Raw genomic sequence first — 11,984 nt, forward strand, 5'->3', positions numbered from 1 at the left:
CTTTGGAATCCGGCTTTTTGTCGGTCTTAGCTGACGCGAGATCTATTTGCTCTTAGAATTGAAACTTTATAAGCTTGAGGGCAAACAGTCGAATCCTTCACTATATCCTCGTCGCGTGGCCGGACAGATGAGTGCTAATGTGTGGAAGATAAAGCAGTTGGGAAGCCACAAGTTTCAATTCTTTCTCCATTGATTCTTCCATGCCCACTGCACTGACAGCCATAACGAAACGAAAGCCACATTCTAGTGGATAGATCATGAAAGCTGTTTGAGCTTATAAGGACGATCTTGCCTTCCTAATCTAGGGGGAACCGAACTTGAGCCTGATTGAAGCTATAGAAGTGGCTCACCAAAGGGTCGATCTCAAAGGAAATTTCAGTTCTTCGACAGAACCCCTCAGCTAATATTGTCCACGGGGGGGTTTCCTTTCATACCGGGTCTACACCTCACCATGACCTGGCTGGGGAGTTCGCTTCATTATGTCGCCGCTACCGACTGGAGAAGTTTATGTTGATATCAGTGATAGTCTATTATGAGTCTGTTCATGTGAATTCGCGGCCTTAGATAGTTCCATATGAGTTTGTTCCTTCAGCGCATTACTTACTATCTGGAGCAATATGCAAGGCAATTGGCACATAGGCCTGCGAAAATTGAACACAGAATCCTAACGTCCGCCTTAGATGGAAGTGAAGGCTTTGTGGAGAGCAACAATTGATACCCGCATTCAGTCACCTGGATTTGGGAAGCCCTATACAAGAAATCTCTAGTAGTGGACTCATGTCATTGTTATTACTACTGCTCTTAGTTTTCACATTAGCTGGCATACTATATACGATGACTAGAAACATACTGACTGGAGCTCGGAAACGGTTTCTTTCTTTCTTTCTTTTTTTCTTTTTTTTTTTTTTTTTTTTTTTTTTTTTTTTTTTTGCCCTTTTAAAATCCGAATCTGTTCTAGCTGTAGTACCCCTTAGTAAGAGATATTGTTCCATTTAGGTTTCCGACCAGCTGTTCACGGTGACAATTGCCAGCTATTTGGACAAGTAAGTCCAATTGTCTCGATATATCGGGCACGTTGGTCATATGACGGCGTAATATATGAGGTTCCGAGCCCTATAATGTAGCTTGTGCTAGCATGCTTTAAAGGTAATGATTAATTACATCTACCGGTCCATCCTGTTGACACCACGATTCAGGAAACGTGAACCCGGCTACTCGGATGCGCAAGTGACAGCTGCTAAAGGGAGAGACCATACCATCAGCACTGTTTAACTATGTTTCTAGTACTCTGTACATGCCGAATTATTCTGCAAGGAATGCTCCCAGTTTGTCACATGCGGCGGCAGAAAGCGGAGACTCGTTGAATCAATCAAGAGGGCAGGTATTACCATGTAGTAAGTTCCAGGCCCGGCCATGCCACTTCACTCTATAACACCATGTACTTCGTACCCGATATCTGTATTCATGCTAGTATGTCTTTGCTACAGCTGGATGTCTGAAAAACTTGGGGCCTTGGAGTCCTCCCAACGAATAGGTAATGCTACCAACTTTCAGAATGCGACGCATGCTAACCAAGTTGGGTGATAGGGCTAAAATCTGTCAGACACCGCAGCTCTTAGCTGAGGTAGCCGTTGTGTGAACGGCAAGTGGACTTGTCCATTCACTGTCGTTTGGAACTGGTCAGGAACTTGGTCCCCATTACGCAAGAATAAAATAATGCTATCTGGCTAAGGTAGAATATAGTTACGGCAAGAAGACAAAAACAGAATGAATTTGTTAAAGAACATCAGAATGGCTGAGCAGATAGGAGTCCTTTTTCCACTTTCTATGGTTGTATTGCATATGTTCAACAGCAACAACAATGGCATGTCATTAGGAGATCCAACACTAGAAGCACATTATAGTAAGAACTATTTAGCTGGACTGAAGAGAAAATAAGAAAACTTTAGACCATCCAATATTCCAGCCAGCAACACAAAATGCAAGTACTCACTATGTCTCTCGCCAAAGTCTTCCGGCTTTTGAATAGGCTATAACAGTTGGCTCACTCACTAAAACAGGACCGCTCAGTATTTGCATTTGCTGGTACAGCATGGCTTCTTCATAAAAAGCCACAGGTCTGCGGCCTTTTTTGTGACCCTAGTTTCCTCATGTTCCTCTGTTGCCGCCTTCCAAAGGCGCTTCTCTGGACTTAGGGTGGCGATTGTTCACCGGGAGAAACTCAGTGCCCGAATTCGCCACTGAGCCCCCTTTTCTGCGGTGTTTTGAAGGTGGAAGGTACAGGTTATGACCAAGAACATGGATACCATATCTCTGTATACGTATGATACAAAGAGTAAGTTAGTCGCTTCGTATGGCATAATAGCCAGCACTACATATTTCAGAAACACGCGGAAGAGCTCGCAAACCAAACTACCTCAGCCCACAGGCTCTGTGCGTGCAAAGGCCGCTGTTAGCCAGTCTGCTACTGTCGACTGAAAATTCCAGTATCAGGCCATGTCCACCGTAACGCAAAAATCAACGGCAGTCTCTTTTATGTCGCGGAATAGGTCTTCACACAATGTCATATAGCCCACCTTCTGGCTGCGATGGTGGGAGAAGACCATGCCAGCCGGAGCAAGAACAATTACTTTCATGTTGTAGACCTGGTGATCTCGCTAGGCGAAACTGGCACTCAAAGGAGGAGTCCGGTAGAACGCAAGGGCGCCAGGCAAGACTAGGCCACCATGGAACGTTCTCAGGTGGCCTCACGTTCGTCTACCACTTCTAGAGTGGGGGACCAAGGGTCATTGTAGCGACCTTCTTCCAGTTCGGAGAATGTGGTTCCCGCGGCCTTAATATTCAGGATCTTATTAGGCGTCCTGATCCCAGTGTGCATCTTCTAGTGCTCTATATAATCTCTCTCGCTTGGTTGGCGCAGCTTTAGATATCCGCCAAGTGTATCTGACCTATTGTGTTGCCATTGGGGTCCTGTACTCTGGACTCCGTATCTCAGTCGTAGCTGGAGAATGAGTAAGCGCACGTGACGGTCCAGGCACAGACCGAACATGGTCCACAGCGGCGGCAAAAAATGAGTGGACAGATCAATTGTGAGGGGCCAATGGGAGTGGCAACTTGCAAGATGATGAGTCCGCCGAGAGGGACCACAGTTCTTCTGGCCATAGAACAGCGTTCCAGACCTAGCGATGCGCTGAGTTTGACCTGTACGTTCGGAGTGTTTGCGTATGCCATCTGTATACACCCGTCCTGTTTGTACTGATTTATAAGTCCATTTATATGTCCATTCTAGTCTACTCATTTCACGCATTTAGATAATTATGCACTTGGCCCCGACTAGCTGTCAATGACATCATGTGTTCAGGGGGACTGCACCAACCGCCTAATTGGGTTTGGTGTGAAAAAGATCTTCGCAGTTTCCACCGATCGGGAATGGTGCCTTGACTGCTCTGGGGAGCCCCACCGCATTGGCAGTCTTCTATTGGATGTGCCGTGCATAGTACCGAACTCTATAATTATCGGAGTATCCCCTCTTTTCTTTGTACGGAGGCAGCTGTATATATTCCTTTCTTTTGCGATTTGTCTGTTTCAATCCTTCTTCTATTCGCTATTTTGCATCTCACTCTCATTCGCTTTTCTGTGTTTCAGTTTGATTTCTTTCTTTCTCTCTTTTGTTGTTTGTCGATCATTTATCCCAAGTCGCCTGTATTAAACGTCCTGAGCCTGTTATAACGAGGCTGGCCTCTGGCTCTCGTCGCTCATCCCTCGTTCCCAATGCCTTGCTGAATCTATATATTGTCGTGCATAGATTACTGTTTGTTATACCAGCGCCATGCGTCTCACGACATCCCTCCTCGCCGCCGCTTCCCTTTCCTCCTCCGTCACGGCCTTCTACCCCTACCAACTCAACACGGAAGTCTCCATCGGCAATTCTCTTCTGTCAGGCCTCCGTCGCCGCTTCATGCCATGGAAACTCCAACAAGATGACTCGGAAGACTCAGACTCCCAGGGGTCATCCAACCCTCTAACCCTCGACCTCCAAAAACTCCCTGTCCGCCGCGACAACAACTACAAAGTTGTCACATCCGACCCCCCGTCCCAATCCAACAGCGCCGCCATCGACCAAGACGGAAACGATTTTTCATACTTTGCCGTGGTGCAGGTCGGCTCGCAGAAGCAGAAGATGCGGATGTTACTGGACACAGGGGGAAGTGACAGCTGGGTGTTTTCCTCGGACTGCTCGAGCACAGCTTGCAAGCAGCATGATAGCTTTGGGGAGGATGCTTCGGATACTCTGCAGATAACGAATACAGCGTGGACGGTGCAGTATGGGACGGGTACGGTGAACGGTCTCGTTGGATGGGATACTATCACCATCGCGGACTTGACGGTCAACATGACCTTTGGGTTGGCATCAAAGGCGTCGGATGATTTTCTGTCGTATCCAATGGATGGCCTGCTGGGCTTGAGTCGGTCGAATGACACTGGTTTCGGGACTCCCACGTTTATGGACTTTGTGCAAAAGGGGAACATGCTGGGTTCCAACATTGTCGGGTTCAGTCTCTCCCGGGGGTCTGATGATGACCAGGATGGAACTGTTACCTTTGGCGGTGTCGATGAGTCCAAGCTGGACGGCAACATCACCTACACCGACACCATTTCCTCGAGCAACCGCTGGGAAATCCCTGTCGACGACGTTACCGTCGACGGCCAGGCCTGTAACTTCACCGGAAAGGGTGCCATACTTGACACGGGCACATCGTACATGATGCTTCCTCCTGACGATGCTAAGGCGGTCCACTCCCTCATTCCTGGTGCCACATCGTCCGGCAAAAACTTTGTTCTCCCCTGCGACTCGGATGCTGAAATTCGCATCACATTCTCGGGCGTTAGCTATAACATCTCCCCTAAAGACTACGTTGGACAGAAAGCCGGCGATAACTGCGTCTCCACCATTGTCGGGTACCAGTCCTTTGGCGATGATGAGTGGCTTGTGGGTGATGTCTTTTTGAAGAATGTCTACTCTATCTTCGACTACGATAACAACCGCATCGGACTCGGTGGTAAAAAGGGCGAGACGGCGCCTGTTGTCACTTCCGAGGAAGATGCGGAGGAAGCCGATAGTGTCGAGGGTTCAGATGCAGGTAGCGAGGCTGAGACTGCCGCGTCATCTGGGTCTGGTTCTGATGATGCTCCTAGCAGTACTTCGTCGGCTAGTGCTGCTAGCTTGACAGATGCTGATTCTGCTGCTGTGGCCACAGCCCCACGCTTCGGTTGGCCGATTTTGCTGGTGGCTTGCATGTTCTGGGTGTAATCCCGAACACCTCTCGTTTGCATCCGGTACACGGGGATGCTTTTCTTTCTTCAATTGTCTTTATACTATCGTTTATCTGTACAGGGGCATACCCATACATTCATCGTACATGTTATATACATTCGTTTATTTCGTTTGCACCTGACAAACGCGTTTCTCAAGTGGATATACATCATCAAAATATATACATTGAAGGTCCATCATTCATTATCCAGGTGATTACAGCACCTTATCCGGGATCAGATTGTACGACTTGGGGTATGATTCTGCCAATATTAATATCCAAGCATCGCATCAAGTAGAAGGGTACTTACCCAAAATGTCCTTCTCAAACTCCTCAACCTTATTAAACCCACCTACACCCATCAAAATATCCAAATCCGCCAACAAGCTCTTCATGACATGCCTCACCCCCTCTTCACCCATTATACTCAATCCCCAAACCCAAAGTCTCCCCACAAACACAAACTTCGCACCAAGTGCAAGTGCCTTGACGACATCACTCGCGCCACGCACCCCAGAGTCAAACATGATATACAACTTGTCGCCAACCGCATTCGCGATATTTTCCAGCGCATCGAGACTAGCGATTGCGCCGTCAACCTGCCGACCTGCGTGGTTGCTCACGACAATCCCATCGACGCCGTACTCGATACACTTCTTCGCGTCTTTAACGGACTGGATGCCTTTGATAGTGAACGGGCGGCCTCCTGAGATCTTTTTCCACTGTTCAATCAACCACGGGAGCTTCTCCCAGGACCACGCACGACCGTGCCAAATCGAATCAATCCACTTTGTCGACGCCGCGAGAACATCTTTCTCGGGATCAATACCGTCCTCGCGACACCGTTTTTGGAAGACGGGATCAGTGAGGCCCAAATCCGCACCGATGCCCCGGTAGAACGCGTAATTGGAGCTCGCAACATCATCGTGTCTCCAACCAAGCTGCCACGTATCCGTCGTCAACATGACCGCATCGAAACCACTCTTCCACGCACGCTTCAGCAATGACAGTGTCAATTCATCATCATGGGGCATGTACAACTGGAAAAACCGCGGCCCGTTCTCGTTCGCTTCGCCAACTTTCTCAATCGCCGTACTCCCAGCCGTCGACAGACAGTACGGGATATTCAGCTCTCCTGCGACCTTGGCGACAGGTAACTCTGCCAGTGGATTATAAATCTTGTTGATACCGATTGGTGCGAAGCCAATGGGTGCAGAGACCTTGTGGCCGAAGATCTCGGTGGTTGTGTCGCGGTTGTTCGTGTCGACGAGTTGGTTGGGGATTATGCGGTGACGGTAAAAGGCTTGGCGGTTGGCGAGGTGTGTATTGGACATGCCAGCGTTGGAGGAGGCGTAGAACCTTGTCCTTATTAGTATGGTGTACAATTGATGAATTTAGATCGTGGGGACGTACCAGCCGGACTCGGTGAGGCGTTCGCGGGCTCGTTGTTCGAGTTTGATGGGGTCTGTTATTCGTCGGTCATTGCCCTGGCTCCAAGCACAAATGGAAAATGTAGAAGCGTACGTGTGTTAAACGGAGGAACATGTCCATCGTTGACCTTCCAGAAGTTCTCGCGCTGATACAACGCCCACTGGGGGGTTGATCGCTTCTCGATGTTGGGGTTGTTCGCGTCCATTCTTCTTTTCTATCTGTGTATTCGTCTGTCTTGTATCGTTGTCAATGCCTGCCTTTATTTCCTGCATGTCTGAAGTTGTAGGATTTATATAGTCCATCTTATCGATGACTTCATCTTGACGCGCTCTCGGGCGAGAGCTAGCCCTAACCCGGCACTCCTATCATTTCTAAGCATCAACGCTTCCCCTCGACATGCAGGCATATGTACGCGCACCTTGGAGTTAACGGAAAATGTTCTCGGGCGAGACGGGAAACGGATGGTGAAGGATGGTGTCGCGGATGTTGGTATCCTGGTGGACTGACCGGTATCCGGAACATCTCAAGAGGACGTGGACTGATAGTTGCATTTGAAGTACTAAGGTCGCAGTATATCTCGTTGCAACTGGTTAGTACAAATAAAGGTATTTCGTTATGTACACAGGCGCATACTCTAAATAATCTTATTCACTTGATATGATCGTTGCAGGGATGTACTTCTACCCTATGATGTCATCGATCTGCTCAGCATTCTGCACTGCAGTCTGTCTACAAAGTACAACATTACTTGTTACATATATACTGTTAATTAGAACTCAGTTCAATCTACCATTCTCTGCCCTATACCTGATACCATAATTATGTACTACCGCCTATACTACCGACCCGATTCCTCCCGGAGCGGGAAAACCCAATCCCCCCGACACCCCGGACCGGGTTCCCGGATTACTATCGGGACCAACCAGCTTCGCTCAATTAACTTCTTCTTTAACTCACTCTTCTTGCTCTGTACATACTCCATCTCACTGAAATACCAAAATAACTAAAATGCTCCTGGGCAAACGCACCGCCGCCGCTCTCGCGCGGCCAACAACCCGCATACAAGCAACAGCAACATCATCACTCCGCACCTTCACCACAACACCACCCACCCACGACGTCGCATCCTCCGCAACCCCCCAACGTCCCACGCGCATGCCCTCTCGCGTAAAAACACCTTGGATCGAAGCACTCACCAGATCCCGCGAGGAAGCGCGCGCCGCCGCCGCCGCCGCCACAGGTCCGAAGGATGTGAGCCCGACGGCGGCAAAGGTAGACACGACACCGAAGAGGATGAGCGATAGTCATTATAGTGTTGTGTTGCCGGTGGCGCAGGATAAGTGGTTGTTGGACAGTTATTTGAATGCTACGGGGCATATTCGGTAGTTCTGTTCTTGGATCTGTATTGATATACGAAGCAAGTGCTGATGAGGTGTAGACTGGGGTCGTTGCTTATGGACCTCGATGCTCTGGCTGGTATTATCGCCTACCGCCATACCGGCGACAATGTGACAACCGTCACCGCGGCTGTCGACCGTATCACTATTGAGCATCCGCTGATGGAGATTTGTGACCTCGAGCTTAGCGGACAGGTCACCTACGCTACAGGAAGATCGAGTATGGAGATCTCCCTGCAGGTTGCCAAGGTCCCGCCGGAAGGGCAGAGCGTCAAGCCGGATGATGTGTTGATTACTTGCGCGTTTACGATGGTGTCACTTGACCCCGTCACGAAGAAGCCGGTCAACGTTGCGCCGTTGGTGCTAGAGACAGAAGAAGAGAAAGGGTTGTTTAGGAAGGGCGAGGAGAATTATAAGGCCAAGAAGGCTCTCCGCACGCGGAGTCTCCTCGAAAAGGCACCTGATGACGAAGAATCAAACCTCATCCACTCCATGTGGAAACAAGAGGTTTCCTACAGAGGTACCCCCTCACACACCCCATTCATCCCACACCATACTAACGTGGGCTTAGATCCCCAAAGTCCCACCAAACGCCCCGAAAACACCTCCTTCATGTCCTCTACCGTCCTAACTAGCGCCATGATCATGCAGCCTCAAGACCGCAACCGCCACAGCTTCATGATCTTCGGCGGCTTTTTGCTAAAACACACCTTTGAGCTGGCCTTCTGCTGCGCCGCATCTTTCAGCCATACTCGTCCTAACTTCTTAGCGCTCGATCCAAGTACCTTTGAGAATCCAGTTCCTGTGGGTAGTGTGCTGTACTTGAGGGCGACGGTATCGTATACAGAGCCGTATGACGCACCTGCGACAGGGCTGAGAGAGGAAGACGCCGGCGGTGACGGCGGGAAGTACACCAAGGTGCAAGTGAGAGTGGACTCGAAGGTCCGGGACGTCGAGCACGGGACGAAGAAGAGCACAGGCATGTTCCATTACACCTTCCTGGTGGACCGCGATGTGCAGGTTATGCCGAAGGAGTATGGGGAGTTTATGATCTGGACGGATGCGAGAAGACGTGCGCAGAATGCGGCTGCTATCCTGCCTGGGTCCAAGTATAATGCGCTTAGGGTTATCAAGGATAGTGTTACGGAGTAAGCTGCCAGAGTGTTTGTATAAAAAGCGTTTGTATACCAGGTGTAGGAAATGCTATGTACATATATGCCCAATCATGCTATCCTATCCTATCCCAACATGTCCATCCTACCTATATCCAAATAGCCAACCAACTCCAAGAAAGTATAGTAATCAAAACAGTAGATCAAACACGAAAATTTGCCAAAAAACGAGAAAGCCGCCTCTACCCAGACTCCTTTTCCATCCCCCAACAAAGCCAGACAACAGACCCGACCCGAGACGGAACCAAAAAATATCATGTCGTGTCATAACTTGCATATGTTTCTTTTGCATATTTATGTTGAATTATTGTCAGCATTCACTGGAAGTCGATGCTTTTGATTCTGAATTCCCTGCCTTGCCTTCTTCACTGGCGTTCTTCTTCTCAGGAGGCGCTTCCTCCTTCATGCACGCATTCTCCAGGATGTTCGTCCATTTTCCGCTAGTTCCTGCATGGCTATGCTTCAGATGCTGGCGGAAGTGATCCGCACGGAAGAACTTCTTTGCGTTGTTGCACTCGCCAAATTTGTGTACTGCAGTCAAGTGCTCGAAGCGACGATCCCAATCGGGCTGTGGCAAGTTGGGGAATTCCTGACCACAGTAGCCGCAAATATCGTGAGACGATGAAGAGCTGTTATTGTTTGATTGTGAAGACGACGAAGACGACGACGATGCCGTTGTCCCAGAGGGATGGAAAGCGGCTTGGTAATTCGAAAGTGCGGCACAGGACCAGGAATGGCGACGGAGGTGGAGCGAGTTTTGGTGTCGTTCTGCTTCATTTTTGTTCTTAAACCGGTTGTTGCAGTATTGACATGAATACTGCTTCTCCATCTCGTGGGCCCGTAGTTCGTCTGGATTGTCGAACTTTTTCGGCTTCTTTGGACAGCAATCGCAGATGTACAGTCCTCCCACCTTGGGACCACCGAGTTTGGGCACGGTCAGCGTGTTCTGCAAAGATACTTTCCTTGGTGGGGCGGTGCCGGATGGTTGCAATGTGTCTGAAGTCGCAGGGCGCATCACAGCCGGCCCGGGAAGAGCACCAGGAGAGCTGGGGTTCATAATCGACTTGTCGTGCAGCGAATCCAAATCGGAGTTGGGCGAGAGCCCAGGCGAAAGGCCACCAGGGGAAGGACGGTCGTATGGAGAAACGCTCGTCATACTGCTAGCGCCTACGGAAAGCCCTGTTGACGAATACGATCCGGAAGTGCGGTAACTTATCGAAGATGCCGCTGAATGACTGCTGTGGCTTGGAGTATAGGTGCTGCTAACCGACAGGTTATTCCCAAATGGATGTCCACTCGTTCGACGCTGAGAAAGGTCACCGTTGCTGGTCGTCACATGAAGCGAGCCTCGATGATCGGCAATCATTTCACGGGGCGGGCTGGATGCTCGTCGTTTCGTGCCGGATCTCATGTGGTCCAAATACGGTGGTGTAGCTTCCCGAACTTGGAACAGTCGCGGTGGTAACGAATCGTCATAGTCTCCCTCCACATCCGAAAACGCTCTTTCGTCGTAACTTCCCCGGTTGGATCGACTGGGAAGGCTTAGGGTATCTGGTGTCGCTCTGCCGCCACGGCGTCGATAAGAATAGCCGGCATGATCGTGTTCCACGGCTGACGAAGGTGCACTGCTTTCCACACTCGGACTCCGGCAATCCAGATAGTTCCAACCAACCTTGGTACCTGGCGAAATTCCTCCTGCGGAGATAGGACTGTGTTGCCATTTCACATCGAGCATCGAACCATCCGAGCCTCCGGGAGAGGGTAAACCGCCAAAAGTACGAGACGGAATAGTCAACGTGGAAGTCATTCGTCCCTCGTTGATGGATTGGGGTGGCGAGAGCGGTTTCCCAATCTTGGATAGAAGATGTTGGTCATAACTATCTGACGCATCTTTCATGTTCCTGCGAGAAAAGTCGCGTTCGCCTTGCAGACTGATTTTGTCAGTTGGCTACTCATATAGTTACCGTTTCAGTAAACTTACATGGAGGAAGGCCCAGGGAGAGTGGCCACAGAATTGCGAAATCCGTCGTCCATCGGTGGTGGTGGTTCAATTCTGATCTGAGCCTCGGGACTTCTGGGAACAGGCACACGACCTTGGCGGCCCTCTAAATCATCCAACATCATGGGGTCACTGTGCGCAGATGCCTCTGGTCGTCGATGATGGAGATGACCACTAAATAAGCTGGAGCTGGGGCTGATAGGGGCAAGCTTTTTTGTTGACATGGAACCCTGCGAGTTGGCATGCATCCAGCCGGTATCGTGTCCGTCCTCCAAATCCGCGAGGCGCGACGGTGGAGGCAAAGGTGGTGGAGCAAAGTTGGACATTGACTTGGAAGGAATTGACATAGGACTTGAAGAGGGAAAAGGGTAGGTTGGCAAGCTTTGGCTGAATCGGTCGATCACACGTGGTTGGTCATAGCCACCATTCACGTCGTGGATACTGATGGCGGGTGGCGACAAGTGCGGGAATCCCATACTAGGAAAGAACACTTGTCGCACGGGGGAAAAAACAAATAAAAGGAGCGACAGGGAATCGGAGTGAAACCAGCAATCTCAGGATCAAAGTATGAGCGGTTATGATGGATGAATGGTCGTCAACTCTCCGCCTCGATACTGCAGAAGCCCGCTTCCGATAGCTAGAGTTAGACAGACCGAGTGAAGTAAAAAAA

At 49.8% G+C, this 11,984-nt stretch overlaps 4 protein-coding genes across 4 annotated transcripts; 2 read left to right on the forward strand and 2 right to left on the reverse strand.

Annotated features, from left to right (window-relative positions):
• Positions 1 to 3,551: 3,551 nt before the first annotated feature.
• Positions 3,552 to 5,521, forward strand: EURHEDRAFT_409205 (pepsin-like aspartic protease). The gene has a single exon (XM_040781025.1). The coding sequence runs from the start codon at positions 3,830 to 3,832 to the stop codon at positions 5,309 to 5,311; it is 1,482 nt and encodes a 493-aa protein (XP_040641596.1). The 5' UTR covers positions 3,552 to 3,829; the 3' UTR covers positions 5,312 to 5,521.
• Positions 5,318 to 7,193, reverse strand: EURHEDRAFT_409206 (L-lactate dehydrogenase). The gene is made up of 4 exons (XM_040781026.1): positions 6,840 to 7,193; positions 6,729 to 6,780; positions 5,626 to 6,674; positions 5,318 to 5,577 (listed from the first exon to the last, which is right to left on the reverse strand). Exons 1-4 carry the CDS (start codon positions 6,949 to 6,951, stop codon positions 5,531 to 5,533), a joined length of 1,260 nt encoding a protein of 419 aa, XP_040641597.1. The 5' UTR covers positions 6,952 to 7,193; the 3' UTR covers positions 5,318 to 5,530.
• Positions 7,194 to 7,901: 708 nt separating this feature from the next.
• On the forward strand, positions 7,902 to 9,295 carry EURHEDRAFT_512997 (putative acyl-CoA thioester hydrolase; the record flags this gene model as incomplete). The annotated part of the gene is made up of 3 exons (XM_040786116.1): positions 7,902 to 8,128; positions 8,185 to 8,663; positions 8,715 to 9,295. The coding sequence occupies 3 exons, from the start codon at positions 7,902 to 7,904 to the stop codon at positions 9,293 to 9,295; spliced, it is 1,287 nt and encodes a 428-aa protein (XP_040641598.1).
• A 330-nt stretch (positions 9,296 to 9,625) lies between these two features.
• On the reverse strand, positions 9,626 to 11,790 carry znfA (putative C2H2 finger domain protein; the record flags this gene model as incomplete). Its single annotated transcript, XM_040783762.1, has 2 exons — positions 9,626 to 11,246; positions 11,297 to 11,790. The coding sequence occupies 2 exons, from the start codon at positions 11,788 to 11,790 to the stop codon at positions 9,626 to 9,628; spliced, it is 2,115 nt and encodes a 704-aa protein (XP_040641599.1).
• Between the last annotated feature and the right edge of the window lie 194 nt (positions 11,791 to 11,984).

The sequence above is a fragment of the Aspergillus ruber genome, assembly GCF_000600275.1.
Source record: "Aspergillus ruber CBS 135680 unplaced genomic scaffold scaffold00004, whole genome shotgun sequence".
NCBI classification, from domain to species: domain Eukaryota; kingdom Fungi; phylum Ascomycota; class Eurotiomycetes; order Eurotiales; family Aspergillaceae; genus Aspergillus; species Aspergillus ruber.